General features: G+C 50.6%; 1 protein-coding gene and 1 long non-coding RNA gene across 3 annotated transcripts; one reads left to right on the plus strand and one right to left on the minus strand.

Moving 5' to 3' along the window:
- Positions 1–2,952: 2,952 nt before the first annotated feature.
- On the minus strand, positions 2,953–6,797 carry C8H8orf90 (chromosome 8 C8orf90 homolog). 2 transcript variants are annotated; one of them, XM_060389282.1, is made up of 2 exons: positions 6,731–6,797; positions 2,953–3,525 (listed from the first exon to the last, which is right to left on the minus strand). In XM_060389282.1, exons 1-2 carry the CDS (start codon positions 6,795–6,797, stop codon positions 3,065–3,067), a joined length of 528 nt encoding a protein of 175 aa, XP_060245265.1. In that variant the 3' UTR covers positions 2,953–3,064. The 2 variants fall into 2 exon arrangements, 1 of the variants encoding a protein (XP_060245265.1); XR_009593686.1 differs by lacking the exon at positions 6,731–6,797 and adding an exon at positions 3,775–3,979 and having other exon boundaries at positions 3,396–3,525.
- On the plus strand, positions 5,309–20,163 carry LOC132655817 (uncharacterized). Its single transcript, XR_009593687.1, has 2 exons — positions 5,309–11,879; positions 19,451–20,163. It is a non-coding gene; the product is annotated as an uncharacterized LOC132655817 (long non-coding RNA).
- Positions 20,164–20,366: the final 203 nt, after the last annotated feature.

The following is a 20,366-nucleotide window of genomic DNA, read 5'->3' on the forward strand; positions in this document are numbered from 1 at the left end:
GCAGTGTTTCTGCCCTTCTGTGGATATGATGTGGCTAGCTAAGTTCCCACCTTGATTCCCCACAGTGATGGACTGACTATAACCTAGAACTGCCCTCCAAAGAAACCCTTTCTCTCCTAAGTTGCTTTTGTTTTTTTGTTTTTTTTAAACACAGCTACAGAAATGAAACTAGGACATGCCTCATGTATTTATGATCCAGACATCATGAGACTTGGAAGGCAGACAGCTGGAGGCAGCATCAGCGATAGAGAGAAGGGGCCAAGAGCCCCAGAAGATGAATCACAAGGGAAGTGACGGCCAGTGACCATAGCAAAAGCAGCACTGTGAGTGTTCTCCCTGTGTAATGAGGAGAGCAAGGTAGGCGGAGGTCGGGGAGGGCTGCCCAAGCCTTCCTACCTCCACGACCCCACCCTCCTAGGGGCAGAATCTGCCTTCACAGCCTCAGCACCACTCAGCACACATAGGCATCTAGCCAGGCTTTACACAACAGCAAATAGACCCTAGTCTGAACTGTGTGGAACGGAATGCTCCCTGGGAGTATAGGGGAAGGTGGGAGAATTAGCAGGAGCAGGCCAAGGAGTCACAACCCTTGAACTTCTTGCCCATGGTTCAGCTCCTATCATCCTTTCCAACCTTTGCTACTGTGGACAGGTCCTTAGAGAAGCAGTGATTAAGTGCCTGGCTTCCTGGACCTGGGAGCATGGCTCTGAAGCACGACCAAAGGGACTGACTCCAGTGGCACAGACCAGTGTCAACTGGTGTGTGGTACTCTCCAGGACACGCGAATGCATTCACCATGGGGCACATTTGAGTTCCTGCAGCTTCTAAACATGTGACTGTTCTTTCTGAAACAGCTCGTGGAAGCCAGCGGCCATTGGCCAGGGAGACGACGAAAGTACATAACATGCCAGTTGAGCTAGCCTGACGGGAAAGGGCACAACCAGAAGGCTAGGAGGCAGGGCTTCTATGACAACCCTGAGCCTGGGGAGCAAATTTCCCGAAGCTTGTGTAACTGGCCATTCCAATGGCCTGATCCTCCAGTCCTTCCTGTGGTCAAGGCTAGCCTGAGCTGTCTCTTTAGCTTGGCAGAACTCCTGCTGGGGCATTTGACCCCTGCTGCACTCCCTGGGATTGCCCCGTCTTTACCTACACTGTCCCCTCTGCCTCCAGCACCTTTCCCGACCTACAAGGCAGGCTCCCCCTCACCTCTGCATTCTTAGCTGAAGTGCCACCCCCTGCAAGAGGCTTTCACATCCTGCTTAAAATAGTATCATTTCTCATGTCACTCCTGTGTTTCCTTGTGATGTTTAATTTCCTGTTTGGTAACTTACTGTGTATGTGTGTGTGGGGGGGGGGTGTCTTGGTGCCTTGTATTCTCAGATTGGACCAAGGCTCTGTCTCTGAGCTCTCAACCATAGGCTTTTGAAAACTGCTTTGAAAATAAATTTCTAGAAAGTGGGGTTAAAAACATAAAAGGTGCAACCCCTGGATGTTCATTATGATACCCTAGTCATAAAATGACTCCATCGCTGCTGTGAGAGAGGAGGCGTGTGCTCCATCCCCTGCAGGGCAAGCTGACCTGGGGGGACTTACTGGCCTGGAGGACTCTTCATGATGTCAAGAAGGCAGTGATTAAGGGCTTGGCTTCCTGTCCCTGGGAGCATGGCTTTGGGGCATGCCCCATCATGGTTGCTGGAGGGGTTGTTTGTTTTTGTTTTGTTTTGTTGGGGGGGGGGCTGAGGGGACTGCCTCCAGCTGTCCACAGTGTGATCTGCTTTGCATCCATCCATCTTCCCCGTTGGTTTCTGGATACCCTGCCTGTGTTTAGAGGAGAACCTCCCCCCTCATCTAGGGGTTGTTTTTAAGGAGCCTAAGCAGCCAATAGACCATATGGACAAACACTAGCACACAGTCAAAATGGAAGCTGCCTTATTAGGAATCAAATGCCGGATGGCGTATAACGATGCCGTTGGGCATCTCTGTAGAGCTGAAGAGATGCCCAAAGGTTTGAGAAGGCCCCTAGAGGAGAGGCTGGAGTTCAGGCCAGTGCAGTGGAAGAGGAGAGGGACAGAGAGAGCCTGCCTCCATAGCCCCAAGCTGTCTTTGGTTGCTGTGCTGTGCCCTTCTCATGCTGTTTCCTCCTCCTCCTTTCCCTGCTTCTCCCTCACATCCCCGAAAGTGAACATTCCATCTAAGTTGTTCTGCCAGGACTTGGGAAATTTTTTTCTTCCCAGCACTGGGAAATTATAAATAACTCCTGGATTAGAAGAAACAAACAAAAGCAGAAACAAAAAAATCTCTGAGTCCAGCTGCTCTTGGGTAGGAATGGACCTCCAGCCCACCAGGAACCCAAAGCCCCCAGGCAGAATGGAATCCTTCCACTAAGGGCCACTGGACCTTACTACGTGATAATATCCCACGATTTAGGACACCAGGGCTAGGCAGTCCTCGCTTGCAGCCCACCTACTATTGGCATAAAAAAATAAAAATTAAAATAAAAAATAAAAATAAAAACCTGCCTGGAATTTGCCACCTAGAAAGGGACAAGCCGGAAGCCCAGGTCCCAAGAAATCGTCTCGGATTTTCAAGGGGAGTAGGCAGTACCCTTCAGGGAGGGGACAGAGAGGAAGGCAGGCTGTCGGAATCCCTTCCTGACACTGCCTCTCACATACTTTCCACGCTTACACTCTACCCCTGTACGTCCCTAGCAGCTGTCATAGAAACCGGCGACGCTGTGGCACTTGGAGTGAGGCAGCACCCAGCTACTCCTTGGAAGCCAGGCTGTCCTCTCCTTCCTATCTGCCAGGTGAGATCGTAAATTCCCATCCTAGTGCTGGGCAGGAGAGCGGACAACTGGGGCGGAGACCTGACCTCCCACTCTCCCCGGATCTTCTCCTCCTCGCAGCCTGCCTGGGTCACCTTTTCCATCGGGCTCTCAGACTCACTGGGCGCTTGAGTTCGTGCAAGGCATGATGTCCCGCGCGCCCCGCTCCCCGGCTTTCCCGACGCACGGAGCAGGGCGAGGCCCGGACGCGACGCGGAGGGGACTGGAGAGGCAGAGGCTTTATTCGCTGTCGCGGGCGAGGCCGCGCCAAGGAGGACGGCCGGCTTCGGGAGGGAAGGCGGCGGCCGCAGGCGCCAGCAGGACCAAGCCGGGCGGTCGTCCGGCGCCCGCGTAGCTCAGCGCCAAGCGCTCCAGGCGCCGCTTGCGCTCGGCTGCCTGCGCCGTGGCGTGCAGGGGTCGCAGCAGAGCCGGGGGCGGCGCGCCGGGGCCGCGCAGCAGGAAATCGAAGCCCGCGCGATCCCGCGGGTCGTAGAAGAGCGGCCCGGTAGCCGGGTCGGGGCCTGGCGGCCAGGCGAATGGAAAGGGCAACGTGAAGTCCTCAGTGAGCACGCGGATGGCGAAGTCGTCCTCTTTGCCCAAAGCGCGGTAGGCGCGCCCGATGCCGCGGAAATGGGCCTCCCAGAGCTGCGCGTCGCCGCCGTAGATGTCTGGGAAGCGGGGCGCGGGGGGCACAGCGGGACCTGCGGCGGGCGCGACAGTTAGCGGGGGGGGGGGGGGAACCCTACGCTTGTCCCCGGCGCTGGGAGGCTGGGGAGGGGAGCGCCGGGACACGGAAAGAGGCCACTCGGACACGAGAACCAGGTGAGGGCCACCTGAGCCCTGAGGAGTGAGACCTGAGCCCCTCTCAACACCGAGGACAGCGCCTACGAGGCTGAGAAGGGGCTCTCAAGCCCAAATGGGACCAAGGGGGGTCTACCTCCATCTCTGACCTCTCTCCTGCCTCTTTGGTCACCTCTCCTTCCAAAGGGGAAGTTGTCCACTTTGCTGAGGGGACAGCACCGACAGACTGTGGAGGCCTGCAAAGGTCCTGAGAGTATGAGAAAGTCAGGCCCCTGAGCACAAAGTTCAGGGTGGGGAGGAGGCTAGCTTAGCCAGGAAGCTCAGTAGGATTCACCCAGCAGGTGGTGGCATGCAGCAGTTGGGGCAGGGACTCCGCAAGAACCACGCCGACTACTGCGGATACAGCTGACTAGTCCCCCGGCCTGGGGTCTTAAACTTCATCCCCATGAGGACGGAAGTAAGGATAAGGATGGTGGAGCACTCGGCTGGAGATATGGGGTGTGGGGACTTGGCATGACAGCAGATGCTAGGTCCCCAAGACAAGGACCAATGCCAGGAGCTGGAGGACTCATGCTGGAAAGTATGTGGGTTCCCACAATGCAATGGGAGTCAACATTCCATTTTTTTGCTATAGGCAAGGGTCTAAGAACAGGGAAGTCATGTGGGAGTGGCTGCAATAACCCCTCCCCACAGTGCCACACCATGCCATGCCCAGGAGCCTCTTGGTTATAATTCTTACACAGTGCACTTACTGAGCATCTGCTGTGTGCAGACAGGATCTGCACTATATACTGTCTGCAGCCATGAGCCAGACAACAAAGCCCATTCTTCCACCTTCATAGATAAGCAAATGCCTTCTTGAGTCAGAACCTCGGGCAGCACAAGGGGTGTTATGCCAGGAGGAGAGATGAAGCAGAGGTGATCTCCCCAGTGAGGAGAGCCAGGCCTGCAGATGGCTTGTGATGAGTGGGCAGGACTTGCAGGGCCACACCCTGAGTCCACAGCTCAGAGGACCAATGAGGTCTCGGCCTCCAGCCCTGCAAGCCTATCCTGACTTTCTGGCAGCCTTCTGAAGTCCTTGTCTTAACCTGCTCAGTACCAAGGTGGGGTGCAGCCACAGAAGGGGCCATGAGAATTCCTCTGAGAGGCTGGTAGAGAGAAGCTTTGGAAAAGAAAGGTGGGTCCTGAGAGAGAAGACGGAGACTCTCTCACAGTCCCAGGCATGGACAGGGTAGTTTTATCAGGTGAGTATAGCTTGTAGAGGTAGGGGTGGGAAGGGCAGTAGCAGGGAGACCAGGAAGACAGCAGTCTCTCGTCTAGGTGAGGGCAGCTGGGGCCAGGACAGCTGTCAGAAGAGTGCTGCTTCTGGACATGTCTTGAAGCTAGTTAGTGTGGTGGTGAGGAGTAGGATCACCATAGAAAATGTAAACCCCAGGCCACCATATGCTGAAGAAGAGGGAAGCTGAAAGAGAAGCAGCTGAGGACAGGGGATTGAGATTTTGATTTGGGACAGGTTGGGTTGAAGCCCTCAGATGGGCTGATGGGCTGATGGAGAGCACAATTGGGTGGAGACAGACCTGGGGAAATGGTATTTAGGGTCAAAAGAGTGGATGAAACCACCAGGGAAGGGAGGGAGGGAGGGAGAAAGAGAGAGAGGGAGGGGTGGAGGGAGGAAGTAGGGTAGGAAAGGGGAGAGAAGAGACAAGGGGAGGAGAGAAAAGAGGGGAAGGAAGGGGAGGACAGACGAGAGGAGATCCAGAGCCAAACCTGGGGCCATCTGTCCTTGCCAGATCAGGGAGAGGAGAAGCCAGTGAGGGGACAGTGATATAGGAGCAGTGTGGGAGATTCTGGAAACCAGACAGAAGCTGAATCACATGCTGCCAGTGGGTCACATCAAATAAGGCCTCGGAGCTGGCCTCAGATTTAACTTCATGGAGGTCATCAGTGACCTTGACCTGAATCGCTTCAGGGAAGTACAGAAATTAAGCCTGATTAGAGTAGGTTCAAGAGCAAATGGGAGAGAAAGATTTGGAGGCAGCAAGGATAAGTAACCTTCTGTCAGGTTTTTGTTAATAAATGAGGAGCAGAGAAATGGGGCAGTCACTACGAGGGAGGTGAGGTTGAGAGAGAGAACAGAGAGCCACCCACCTCTGTGGTAATAGCAAAGAAAATCCAACGCTTCTGCCTGAGGCAGAGGGTGGCTTGGGTGTGGCTGAGTAAGATAGAAGGGCAGGCAGCTAGCCTTGGATGGGAGGGCAGGTGACCAGAGTCAGTGATGGAGAGGGAACAATTCCTAAGTCCTCCTATGATGGCTTCAGTGGGGGGGGGGGGGGGGCTCACAGCCAGCTGTGCTGAGGAAGGGCACACAGAAAGAAGGCATCTGGCTGTTGCTAGGAGAGAGACCAGGCAACCAAGGAAGTAGTCAGGGGCCTGGCCTGGTGGAGGCACCCGGCAGGCAGCTGTTAAGAAAAGAGAGTGAAGTCCAGATTAATGGACACAAACAAGGGTGGGGTGGCATGGGGAGGGGGTTGCCAGGCAAGGACAGGAGAAAGGCTGACCGGGTGGGAGGTGAGTGAGATGAAGCTGGGAATGCAGGGAGATGGCTAAAAACCAAGGGTGTGTTCCCCCCAAGTGGGGAGCTTCCTCAAGGGAGCAGAACAGAGAGGAATCCCCAAGATGGATGTAGAGGAGCTATAGTGTGCATGCTGACCAGGCCTTGACTGAATGGAAGGAATGGATGGCTTGGAGCAGATGAAAGAGGTCAGGGGAAGGGAAGAAGTCAACCGGACGGATGGGAAAAGTCAGTGAACGGAGAGGGTGGTGTCTCCACTGGGGCAAAGGGGTTGAGGGCCTGGAGTCCTAGAGGATTTTAAGGAGGTGTGGCCAGAACAAAGAAGGCCTGTCTACTCTTCTCCAGGAGGGAATCCTAGAGCAAAGCAGAGAGAGGGAGCAGGAAGGAACGAAGAAGACAAGACTGATGCCCTCAGCTTTAGAAAGTGGGCTCTACCCCCACTTCCTGGAGGCTATCGGGACTGCTGCTCCCTGTCTCCACATTCGCAGACACCCACCCACCCCCTTATCACTCATATTTCCCAAGTGTCTCACCTGGAGTGGTGACAGGGGGCGGAGGCAGACCAGCGGGGCTAAGGTCCCCAGAACAAGGAGAAGCCATGTCAGAAGCCAGGGTCCCACTTCTGTTTACTTGGCTTCCCAGGAGACTGGGAAGGGCCTTCTGGAAGACAGAACCTTGCGTTTAAAGGGGCCCCATCTGGAAAAGGGTTGGGGTCCGAGGACAGGGGTCAAGAGAGCCAGAAGGCACCTACATATTGTCTTGTCTCAGCTCACTCTAGTATTCACATCCCAGTCTGGGCCCACAGGGCCACTGAGAACTTGATTCCCCTCAGCCACACTAGCCAGGCATGGACACCGCAGGAGTGTTCCTAGAGCCCAGGAGCCAGATCGTTCTCTCCAAACTTGAACCAGACTAAGTCTCCTGCTTCAAGAAGCCTTTGTGGACTTGTATTTCCCTCTCCCTCCCCATCAATGGACACAGCATCAGTAGAGAGACCAAGGATATGGGGCTGGGGCTGGGGCTGAAAAGGTAGGACTCTCCAGCAGGAGAGTGGGCAGCAGGTCTCCCTTCATTCAGGAGCACTGGGCACTGTGGCATAGCCTTCCTGTGGTGCCACCCTTAGCATTCATGGTCCAGAAACTAGCCATCATTCCTGAAAGAGGCTGGAAGGTATGGCTCTCCTCCATATATGCCTGCAGGCTGTAGAAACCAAGACAACTTCAGAAGAAATGAATGTCCATGTTTGTAGCTGGGTCTAGGGCCTGGAAGAGAGAAGACCCAAGCTCCAGCCACCATGTGAGAAAGCTCACTGTCGGGCTATTTGTTACACGGCCAAACTGACTGATACAGCAGCACTGCAGTGGGAGAATGGGGCCAGCTTTGTGGAAGAGTAGCCCTATTTATCATGCCACCACCACCACATCTGCATTTTCACAGCTCCTGCAGTGCCTTGCCATCCTCTGCAGGGCAAGCACACTCTTGTCCTTCAGGTACCATTCTCTGCCCCCTTCCAAGATGCACTTGTAGTCTTTCCTGCATCTCCAAGCCCACAGGGCCTTCAAGGGAAGTCACCTGTCTGAATTAGTTCCTCCCTTGACTTCTGTGGGCCTCGTGCATCGTGGTAAGGAGTGTGTCTTGCTCTAGGCAGGCCATACTAGGACCGTGCCCTTTCCTCCATTCAGTCACAGTGAGAGGGCTGAATACCCTCCCGGTCCCCAAACAGTCACAGCAGGAGGTGAAACGCAATGTGTTCCCATGACTTCCCTGCCTCTTAGGGAGTGCTGGTCCTGGGTGGAGCCACCCATGACGCTCCACTCCAACAGAGCTTTGGTTCTGTGCCCCATGTGCATGAGCCCCACATACATAAGCTTGGTCCACCCTCAGTGCCACATCAGTGTGCCACCCTGTTCATCTTCCAAAGCCATGAGCCAGTAGCCCCCATCCTTCCCCAGCCCCAGCAGCCCCTGCTCCCCATTGCTGGGAGGTCCACTGACTTCAGATATTTTGTAGGAATGAGAGCAGCTGTGGTAGCTCTTTTCACTTAGCACAGTGTCTTCAGGGGCAACCACACACCCAAGACATCAGCTTTCCTCCTTGTTAAAGGCTGGATGGTATTCCTCTGGGTGCCTAGTCATGCGTCCCCATCCATTCAGTCGTAGATGGATGAAGGCTGCTCCCACACCTTGGCCTTGAGGCAGCTGCTGCAAGCAAGGAGTAATACCTCATGAGATCCTAATCTTGATGTTTTTGGATCTGTGCCCAGAAGGCCAATTACTATATCATATGGCGATGCTATTTTTAATTTTCTGAGGAACCTCCATACTGTTTCCTTTACTGGTTGCACCATGTGGCATTTCACCCACAAGGCAGGAGCGTTCCCCTCCCCCACATCCCTGACAGTCTGTCCTGATAGGTGAGAACTGACAGATCACCAGGGCCCTGATGGCACTGCCTGGGTTTCTGGTGATGGAGGCACCTGTTCGTGTACCCACTGGCCCAGTGTCTGTCTGCTCTGGAGAATGTTACCCTGCCCGGCCCTTTCATTGGGTTTTTCTGTCTGCTGAATGTTTTCTTTTACTGTTTGGCTGTAGCCCCTTATCAGAAAGATGGTTGCCAGTACCTTTTTCCCCTGGAGGGGGAGAGGGAGATGGGGGGGAGAGCTGCTTTTTTGTTTTGCTGTTTTCCGTGCTTTGCCAAGGTGTTTTGCTTGAAAACTGTCTTGCCCATCTATCTCCTTTTTCACCTGTGTTTTTGGTCTCATATCCAGGGAGATCAATGACAAGCCACTTGACCCCTAAAGGTCTTGCAATTCCCAGCCTGAGCGGATGTCTCTGGAGGGTATGAGCTGGCCAAAGGGACTGCACTATGCTGCTGAGAAGAGGGGTGCAGACACATGCCTGGCCCCTCCATCAGCAAAGCAGCTCCTCCATCCTCCTCCCACTGGGCCCAGCACAGTTCAAGGATCTGCGGCCCAACAGCTCAGGGGAACCAGGGCTGGCTTCCCAGAGGACAAGAAGACGTAGGAACGTGTACAGCGTTTCCTTCTGAAGGGAGCAAATTCCAGGGCGCAGGAGTTGCAGGAGGGAAAAAAACGCATCGCTAGAACGTTGAGGGCTTGGGAAAAGCAGAAGGTAGGCCTGTCCTAATGTGGGTCAGGTTCCTCTGCTAATGGAGCCAGTATGCAAGGGGTTGGTAGTAGCTCTCGAGGCAAAACCACCCCAAGTCTACTACCCTGAGGAGGTAAGAGGCTGGACTCCCAGCCTGTAACTGCACGAGGAGGGCGCTATTAGGGAAGCAGCTCGCTACAGGGGCTCCAAGGCTGGACAGCAGGCTCAGAGGAGTTCCAGCCTTCATACCCCCTCCTCATAACTCCCCCCACTGCAGCCTTCTGATCACAGTCCTGTCTGTGACCACAGCGCCACCTACTGGCTGCACGGGGGAGCCAAGCAGGTGAGACACTTGAGGTAAGAAGGGGAGCCTAGTACCCTGGAAAGAGGGTACCCGGTGGCCATGACGCCTCACGCCCACTTGTTTAGTGGCTTGAGTTTGCATCCTGCTTCTGCCGCTGACAGCTGTGTGACCTCGACCAATGTATGCCCCGCTCTAAATTTCATCCCAGACCAGGACCGTGGGCACATCTGACCTTTGGATGACATGAGCAAGAGATGACCCCCACTAGACAGCGTACCTCTGTCTGACAGAAGCTGGTCGGTGCTCACAGGCAGACTGAAACAAGCATGGCATAGCCAGGAGCACGGCCGAATTCAGGTCCTCATAAACACCAAGGATGCTCATGACTCACACAAAGTCGCCGGTACGGTTTCCCACCCACACAGGTATGGCGTACAGTAACGGTCTCAGCAGAGAGGACGATGACACAGCCACAAACCCCAGAAGGGACAGGTGTGGGAACTTGTGATACTCTGCTGAAGCTTCCTGTGGCTTTATTTAGCAACCAACCCGCAAAATTTCTGAAAATTCAGGACTCACGAAGCCTGTTGCCCTGGCTTCCACACACCCTTGGTCAAGGGCTCCAGATAGGAAATGGTGATCAGGCCCCAGGATCCACCACACACAGAAGCCACAGAACCAGCTATGCCGTGACCTCCCTCGTGAATGGGAGGTAAGGAGTTGTGAGCCTCCTGAAACAGACCTGGGGTCCTGACTCTGCCAGAGGCAAAACTCATGGCCTGGGGCTCATGAGCATCAGGAAGTCTGAACTGACAAGATCAAGGTATCAGCCTACACCATGTCAGCTAAGGGTCTCTTTCTGGTTGCAGACGGTTCCTTCTCGGGGTGTCCTTGCATGGTAAGGGCCCTTGGGCCTCATTCACCTGGTTACCACTTCCAGGCTTTTGTCCTAGGCAGGAAAACTAAACTAGGGCAATCATGGGGTCTAGCAGGTCGGAGCCAGGGCCTCTTACAGCAGACTCTGAAGCAAAGGTGACCAGTCCTCAGTCTCCAGGGACTTCGCCCAGACCACTGGCCTTTGCAGGCGTCATCCACGCATGCAGTCTCAAAAGATGTCGATGGGTCACACCTGGCTTTTCTCTCCACCTTCCTCGGGCACTCCAGCCGCCAGAGCTGTCTTGATCATTCCAGAAGAGCAGACCCCAAACCCTCAAGCTGTCTACACAGGCTGACCCTCAGTACTTCAGCCCAATATCTCCAGCCCAATATCCTCAACTTACAGGGCAGCTGCACCTCCCCCCCCAGGCCTGTCTTCCTGCTTTGCATCCCACATTTTGTTGGTGAGAGTGAGCCCCGGGAGCCCCCAAGGTTGAGCACTGTGGCAGCCATCACTATCAGCCAGGTCTGCCATTGCTGCCATCTCCTGCATCCTATTGCTGGACTGGGATGATGTCCACCATTTGTCGACAGAACCGAGATGTTCCTAGCCTGTCCAGGCACTGTGCTGGAGTGCTGTGTCCTCACTGAGCCTCAGAGCAGTGCAGGAGCTTGGTAGATGTGCTCCCATTTCACAGGTGGGGATACTGAGGCACAAAGAGGTTGAATGCCAACACGAAGCCACAGGGTCAGTAAATGGGAAGGCTGAATTTGGTGTGGGGCAGTTTGCTTCTCCCTGTACTTGGAACCTCAGGCTGGCCTCACTCCAAGAGCCGTGTCCTTGAGAGGATTTGGGTAGGGGGAGGTATCTATGCAACAGCACCCAGACAGGAGGGCATAGCACCCCATGTGCTCACCTGGAGCCCTCGAAAGCAGTCACAGCCCCAGCCTAGGCCCTACTATCACCACAGGGTCCTGGACTCATATAACAGATGTTCCACTTAGCCACAAGTCACAGAGAATGCCAATGATCTAAGGAACCAAGAGACGGACAGGAGGCCTCCATGGGGATAGATGTCCTCATTGCATGTGTAGCCCAAAGCACACTTCCCCAACCTACCATCCTCAGACAGTGCTGGCTCCACAATACTGTCCCTGGAAGGGTGCTGTGGATACTGGAGCCATTGTGACCTCAGGGTGAGGTCAGGGCCACTCAAGGCACCAGATAAGGGACAATGCCCAGGATGGAACTAGCCTGTCGGTGAGGATAGGGCTGGAAACTGAGACCTGTAGGTCTCCTGCTCGGAACCCCGACATGGATGGGCAGCCTCCTGACAGGCCACTCAGCCGAATCTCCATTGATGCTACGTCATCAGCCATGTCCCACAACCCCAGGTCAGTTCAGCTCTGGAGGACGTGGGAAAGGCAGGGGCCACTTAGCCCACAGGCACCTGGCTTCATCTTCCAGGGCAGCCACACACGATCTCAGAGGGTGCATCATGGGCTGCCTGTTCCGGCACGGTGTCTAGGGCTCTTGCCTCCAAGAGCAGCCCAGGAGAGACTTGGGTCCCGTGAAGCCGCTGCCTTCAGCGTGGTGGAAGGGACAGTAGAGCTGGACCACAAGTTCTACCTTTATCAAGAGAGGAGAGGACAGAAACCGCTCATGAGGAGCAGAGATGAAGATGGGCGAGGGCCACAGCAGCGTGAGCCAGCGAATGAACAGCCGGACAGACAGGGACAGGCCGCTGCCTACTTCAGGGCGGGGGTGGGAAGGACACAACAGCCTGTGCTCTTACACACTTGACCCCTGAAAGAGACACCGCTGTTCATTTGTTTTACGCACACACATATATACATACACATATACACACAATTATGTATACTCATGTAAATATGTAAACACATAGATATACATACACATACATATATGCATGCATATATACAGGTAAACATATACATGCAGATATGTATGTATAAATGCACATACATATGTATATACATGTATATATGCACACACATAATACATGTATGCACACACAAGTACATACTCACCCATGTGCACACAAAGGAGGCCCCCGAGGGTGGATTTGCCCACAGGCCTGCTGTTTGAGTTGATTTCTTCCTCTACCACTTGGTCCCCTCTATCTTGGTCCAGCCAACAGTGTCCACAGCTCCCTCGTGTGGTCACTTCCCTGTGTGTCCCACCTCACTGCAATGTGATCCCCAGGAGGGGAAGTTGGGAGTCATAGCTGCAGACAGACTTTGGTCTGTGCACAGGGACAGATGCCACCTCTGTGAAGATTCCGTTTATTCAGTTCAGTGACGGAGCACCAAGGACTGGGCATCTCCAACCATGCTCATCTGTCATAGTGTCAGAGCAGGAGTTCAAAGTGTGAGGGCTTCTGGTGAATGCCAGGTGGCTCACTGACAGCCACCCTTCAGCTGAGTACTCACAGGGGAGAAAGAGACGGCTTCCTGGAAATTCCTCCTATGGCGGCACTAACCCTATGCTTGAGCCCAATCCTCAGAACCTATCTTAACACCTGTAATGCGAGTTTGGGTTTCTTTAAAAACTCAGTTATGTTATATAAAATATGTTTTTGTTTTAATGCCAAGTGTGGGATTTTAGTTTGGGCTTTAGTTTGTCCACAGCTGACAATTGCCTCCTGCGGGGCCGTGGTCTGTGCCAGCTGGTAACAGCCTGCCTTGTGCAGCACAGAGAGGGGCGTGGTCAGGACTCCGAGGGATATAAATATGAAAGTCCAAGGAGAAGGTATGGCAGTTTGGAGAAACCCGAAACTGATGGTGTGGCAGCTTGGAGGAGACAGATGGAGAGGCTGCTGAGTTTGGTGTTGATGGAGATTGATGTAGCCCTGAAAGAACCCTAAACACCTGGGAGAAGTAAAGGGGTCTGTGCCCCTCTCCCTACTAACCTTCTCTCTCTTACCTAGGGTTAAAGGGTTAGTGGAAGGGAGGTAGAGGCCTAAATACCTCCAAATAAAATAGGGTTTAACAACGAGTGCACCAAACACCAATAATTTGGATGGTCCAAACTCCAAGGACCTGTGGTGCAATGAAGTTTCCATCCGGAGCAAGAACAGAAGTCAGTCCATAGGAGAGCAGCAGCCTGCTCTGCAGCCAGGGTCTCCCGTCTGGCCAGGTGCCTGGACCCTCTCTGTCCAACCTTATAACAGTTTCTCCTCCAGCTTGTCGTCAGGACTGGGGAGACAGTCTCACCCAGGAGCACCCTGCCAGGACAGAGGGAAAAGTGGAAGGCATACAAACCCAAGCATGATACCTGGGTTAACATTCTGAAGGCTATTGCAGGGCTCTCGCCAAAGATTCAGAGGGACTAGGGGTTACCTTGGAGATGAGAACTGAGAACTAGTAGGATACGAGTAGGATAAGCCATCTTACAAGCTGAGAAGTGGTGGAAGAACTTGGAAAGGCAAGATGTAGAGGGAGGGGTCAGGCTGAAGTTTCAGACAAGTTCATCAAGGTGACAAGTAAGAATTGAAAGAAGGGAGCAGCTGGGAGCTACAGAGACATCTCAGCCTTTAAGAGTGTATACTGCTCTTGCAAAGAACCTGAGTCTGGTTCTCAAGTACCTCTGTCAGGGAACTCACAGCTTATGTAACTCCAGCTCCAGGGGATCCTGACACCCTTTTCTGGCCTCTGCAGGCACATGTATACATGCACATATATTAAGTGATTTAAATTTTTAAAACAAGAAGTGAGAGACCAGGAGAGCAGTGATAGGGGATGGGGTGATCTCCAGACAGAAGAAGGGAGCAGCCAGTGCAAGTATCCTGAGGTTGCAGCTCACCTGCTGGTTAAAAAAACAGCTCAGGCTCATTGGACTAGGATGGAGTGAGCGGGAAGCAGGATGAAAGCCCCCAGGGTGGGCTCCCTAAGTCCTGTTATGTTTTGTTTCCTTTTCCTGTATAGTCTGACTTACATATGATAGAATTCACTGGTTTGCATGTGTCCTAGACCACAAATGAGACAAACAGCTCAGCCTCCAAACCCTTCCCCCCAACAGCCTGCTAGTGAGTGAGCACCTAACAACACTCAGCCCAGGAGTCACCAATCAATGTCACATTTTCCGTAATGTCATAAAAACAACATGGAGCGTAGCCTCAGGACCTGGCTTCTTTCACGTGGCATGCTGTGCTTTTGATGTCTGTGTCATCGATCCGGTTTTTACCAGATTTCTAGGAACATGCTACGGCCTGTTTAGAAAGCGCTAAACATCTAAACACTAAAATCTGCATGCTTTGCGGTTTTAGATGGCAAGTCAGACACTATCAAACATTTGATTTTTATGTGGCTGTAACTCACTTGAGTGAATGCACGGGATGCAGGCTAAGTCACGTGCCCACTCTGGGTTCAACTTCACCCAACTTTTTTCCTCAAGTACTGCAGGGACTTCCTGCTTCCACACTCCCACAGCTTTTGATGTACTCAGTTGTCCTGGTTTTCTTATTTTAGGGATGCACCATGCTCCCCTCCTATGGCTTTGGGTTTGTTTTTGTTTTGTTTTGTTTTTTTCTATCCTTCAAGGGGGACAGTATGGCCTCGTTCACCTGCTCCTCTGCCCTCTGTTTCTCTCCACAGGTGACTAGGCCATCAACTCTTTTGCCTGTGTTGTGTTCAGTTGTCTGTGTTTGGCTTTGGCTCAGAGTTCTTGGTCTGTGTGGGATGCATCCCTCTGTTACCTGTGTGAGCTACAAGGATTGTTTCCAGGCCGGTAGCTCGCCTTCCCTTCTGGATACCCTTCATAGGTTCTGTTTCTATTAAAAAAAAAGTGTGTGTGTGTGTGTGTGTGTGTGTGTTTCTTTTTGTGAGTAATGTTTTTGGCGTCACATCTAAGAATTCTTTGTCACTCAAGGTCATGAAGATTTTTCTCTTCTTTTCTTCTAGAACTTTCAAGAGTTCAGCCTTTATTTTTTTTTTTCAGCCTTCTTTTAACTCCATGCTGTTTTGAGTTATTTTTTGCATGTGTTTGAAATATAGATAGGGTTTTGTTGTTGTTCTTTTTTTTTTTTTTTTTTTGGTGGGTGGGTGTTGGAGTGTTTCAGTGGGATGTACTGGCAAATCCAGCCTTCCTTTCTTATTGGAATTGCTTTGACATATTTGTCAAAAATCAGTTGTTCTGGTCTGGGGAGGTTAGTTGCTCAGTGGTTTGAGCACTTGTCTAGCAAGCATAAGGACTAGAACTTGGATCTTCAGAAACCCATGGATATGCTGGGTGTCCATGGCAGCCTGCCTATAATCCCAGACTCAGAAGGAATGTCTTTGTTGGGAAATTATCTTGACTGTTAATTGACACTTCCGCTGCAGGCAGCATCATTCCCACAGTGCAATGTTTAATGGAATGACAAGACCAGATGCCCTTGCCTCATTCTTAATTGGGAAGGAAAGAGTCTGTCTTTCACGGTTAAGGGTGATATGAGCTGGGGTCGGGGTTATAGTCTCTAGGTTCATTTGAGGAGGCTTTTCTAATTTTCAGTTCTATTGTAATTTAGTGGTTGCATTCTTCAAACATGTTCTCTGTTGGTTGTGATTTTCTTCTTCAGTCAGTTGGCAGGGGAAGTTACTTCGATTTTCTTGCATTCTCATGAGAAGCCCCACTTGGAGATGGTTAATGAGTTCTCTCTATTTTTTAGAAAGCTTGTGTCTGTAGATGAAGTGTATGAGCCTATTCTTTCCTTTTTTTTTTTTTTTTTTTTCAAGTTCATTGATGGCCAGCTGTGGTGGCACATTCCTTTAATCCCAGCACTCAAGAAGCAGAGTTCCAGACCACAGACCAGCTACGGCTAAACAGGGAGACCCTGTCAGAAAGAGGAGATGGAGGAGGAGACCTGAGTATCTCACCGAATGACTTGGACTGTGTTCTTTCTTCTGCTCGCTAGATGAATGTCAGTATTTCCCTCCCAAAAGCTTTGTGAAAGGCAAGAAGCTAGTAAGCCTGACATCTTCACTGCAGGGAATTTCATTATAAAATATGTTTCACCATAAGATTCTTTGTTATTTGCCTCCTGAATGAGTGTTAGGATTTTATGGCCTTAAGGGATTTGTTCAATCTGTTTCAGTTGTCATCTTGCTTGAGTGAAGTTATTTGTGGTTTTTCCTCATCATCCTACAAACAACTGTAGGATCTATAGTTATGTACCGCTCTCTTAAATTCATTCATTCTCTCTTCTCTTTTTTGCTTTTCTGCTCCAATAATCTCACAAGGAATTTGTCAATAATTTGGCTTTTCAAAAACACCAGTATCAGGACTCGGTTTTATTTGTGTGGAAGGAGGGGGATCACTTTTTATGTTGAGTTTTTTATTCAGACAGCATATTTTGATAATATTCTTTCCCCTGCCTTAATTCATTCCAGATCCTCCCCACCCTGATTTGCCACTATTTCTTTATTTTATTTTGTTTCTACTTTACTTTACTTCTCCTTCCATCATGTGGAGCTTGGGAGTTGATCTCAGGTCATTTCCGGCCTGACAGAAATGTCCTCACTGCTTGACCACCTCACTAGCCCTCTAGTTGTCATTATTTCTTTCCATTTTTGTTTTACTGGTAGAATCCTAATCCCTGGAGCTTCTTTTATTTTATGTGTGTGAGTGTTTTATCTGTGCACTGCATACATGCCTGGCACCCACAGAGTTCAGAAAAGGGTGTCAGATACCCCTCAAAATGGAGCTATATTCAATTGTGAGCCACCATGTCAGCTCTAGGAATCCAAGCTGGCTCTTCTGCAAGAACAAATACTCCTAACATCTGAGCCATCTCTCCAGCACCTATTTTGTTTATTTTTAAACAAGATCTCACAATGTAGCCTAGGCTAACCTTGAACTCAGTTTCCCTGCTTAAGTCTTGTGAGTACAGACTTCAGCTGAGCACTGCAACCTTTAGCACAAACAGAGTTCATGCAGGAAACACAGACTTGAATCTCACTTTCTTCCTCCCCTTTGGCAGTCTCTGTTGCTAGACTGCAGTGTTTGAATCACTTATATTTAGTTGATATGACTTGGTTCATCTTGACCTATGTCCTTTACTGTCTTTTTGCAGATTTGATTTTGTGTTGATGTCCTGCTTAGTCATCACTTAGGTATTTATAAGTACACAATTCAGCATTAGTACTGTCTCCCTTTGAGTTATATCACACCACTTACAATGCCAGAACTGTGAACACATCATTACAACCTGCCCCTGATCTTACACTGATGTTATGCATCTTAATTCTACATTTGTTACAAAACACAATGTCTTCTTTCACGATGTATTATCACATTTTAAGAATTAGCAAAGACCTTTTCTACTTTGCTGCTTACTTAGCCCCTTTGGTGTTCTTCTTTTCTGGCATTTCCATACATCCATCAGTCAGCCTCTTGCCTTGGAGGGCTCCTCTAACACTGTCTGTGGTCTGGGACTTCTGGGGATGAGTTCATGGGGGTTGAAGTGCATCTATGGAAGTGCCATATCTCACCTGAAGGTTTCAAAGATACTTTCTTGGGTAGAGCCTTCTAGGTAGCTGGGATTCCCCCCCCCCAACCCACCCCAACTTTCTGGTCTTCTGTTTTACATTGTCCTCATTTCCTTGAATGGATCTTTAAAGGGGGGCCTTGTGGGTTTTTTGTTTTGATTTTTCTTGCCTTTGGCTTCAGGTGGCATGTTCTTGATATCATTTTGGTGTGTTCTTTGTGTTTCTTTGCTTGAGGCTCACTTATGTTCTTACACGTGTGGACCTGTAGTTTATATCAAACCTGGAAAGTGATGAGATATTGTAAGTTGTCCCACGGCTTGAGAACTCTGTTCCATCTTTTCCAGTCTGTTTGTGTTTTCATTTTCAGACCTTTTCTGTTAGCCAGTGTCTCCTTCCAAGGTATCTAATCTCCTGTTCAAGTCACCCCACTGGAGTCATGACTTCCATCCTTTTTCTCTCTCCCCTGTCTCTCCTGAGCACCCTATGCCTCACTCTACCATGCAGAGCATGACTGTTTTAATGTCCTTGTCTAATGATTTCATGATTCCTGAATTGGTGTGTACCTGCTTGTCTGTGACAGGATTGCGCACTGTAGCCCTGGCTAGCCTGGTCTATCTAGACCAAACTTGTTGAGATCTCACCCCGCCCCCAACTCAGCCTTTCTAATGCTGGATATGCCTCATACCTGGCCTTCCGAATTGATTATGGTCCATTAATTTTCTTCCCTTTGTGGATTGCTTTCTTGCTATGTTACATTCCTGGTAAGTCTTGAGTGACTGCCAGACACTGTGAGCGACACCTTGCTGGGTGTGGTGTTTCTGAACACATAAATATTCTTCATCTCTGTCTGGAATAGGAATCACTAAAACCACAGGTCCTTTTGAGTCTTGCTTTTTAGAGCTTTGACAGGGAGAGTAAGTGGATCCTGCATGCATTAAGTGCAGATAGATGAAGATGGGACCAGAGGGAACTCTGTAGACCTTCAGAGCTCCTCCTGGCTCTGAAGTGTCCTCAAACACTGACCCCTGAGGTCTCCCCACACTGTTACCTTCAGGTCAGCAACTCACCAAAGTCACCGGCTTTCCTGGTCCCCATGGGGAACCGACTGGGTTGTGTCTAGCATCCAGCTTTCACAACCTGAAGCTCACCCTGCAGGCTGCACATTCCTTAGAGATCATTGTCCTGTACTGATGGTGTCTACTGATAATCATGATCTTGTATATCGGGTGGCAGTTTCTGATTTCGTAAGGCAAGGAAGAAATTTGGTCCTCGTTGCTCCATCACAGATGTGCTGTTGGCAGGAATCAGAGACATGGCATGATAAGCGTCACATATGAAACATAATTAAATAAAACATTAGAGACTGCTACCTTCTAGTATAACCATGATGGCTGACTTTCAATACTCTCATGATGACTGCCTTCTAGTACACACCATGATGGCTGCTTTATAACATGTCTCGCGATCTTCTTGTTTAGTCTGCAGGCGTGTTTATCCTCTTCAACTATGGACCCAAGGAGCAGCCTAGAACAGGCCCTCTCCTTGGGAAGTGTGTGGAACTGAGGACAAGCAGATACTATCTTGATGCAGAGAACAGAAGCGAAGATGGAGCCATGGAAGCACTAGACTTTGGCAACATCCAAAGCAAGAGTGCCCTTTTTTTTTTTTTTTTTTTTTTTTTTGCCCCTTCATGGCAACTGCCAGTCCAGGGAAATACATTTCACCCTTTTGCAAAACATAAAGACCTTCATCATCTGTGCCCTTACCGCTACTGCCCACTTAAAAACCTTCTCAAGGGATATCTGGGTAGGCAGGTTATCGCCTATGCTGCTTTGAAAAGCCTGGCTATCCAAGTCAATATCAGAGATAAAGCTGGCATGAGACAGTCTGAGCCCTTCTGGACTCCTAGTGTGCCTGTCTACCACCCTGCTGGGCCTGGCTGCCTACTCCAGGCCTTCAACTTCTCCACTCATAAGAACATTTTGCCTAAGAAACTTTTTATGAGACTCCATGGATACAAATGTATGCAATAAGCATACAAGCCAAACATCTGCAAAGATATGTTTATACAATGGGCATACAAGTCAAACACTGGCTGATCATAAAACCATAAAGCAATTTATCTTAATCAATTTTTTGGTGTGTAGGATCTTAACCATTTATTAAAGATGAAAGCAAATTGGTTACTAATGAGATGGATGTGCTTGTTTGTCTAACACAATACAATCCAAAGTTATGCTAACTTGACACCTAAATGCTGAGTGATACTTGCAGGAAAATATTCAGTGTCTTTGCTTTCCATGATACTGTGTCCAGTGCAGAATGTATGGGTGGAGTGTTCAGAACCTAGGCTGTGGTGCAGTCACACAGCGCAGCACAGGCACACACTTTCAG

This window comes from Meriones unguiculatus, chromosome 8, assembly GCF_030254825.1.
Source record: "Meriones unguiculatus strain TT.TT164.6M chromosome 8, Bangor_MerUng_6.1, whole genome shotgun sequence".
NCBI classification, from domain to species: domain Eukaryota; kingdom Metazoa; phylum Chordata; class Mammalia; order Rodentia; family Muridae; genus Meriones; species Meriones unguiculatus.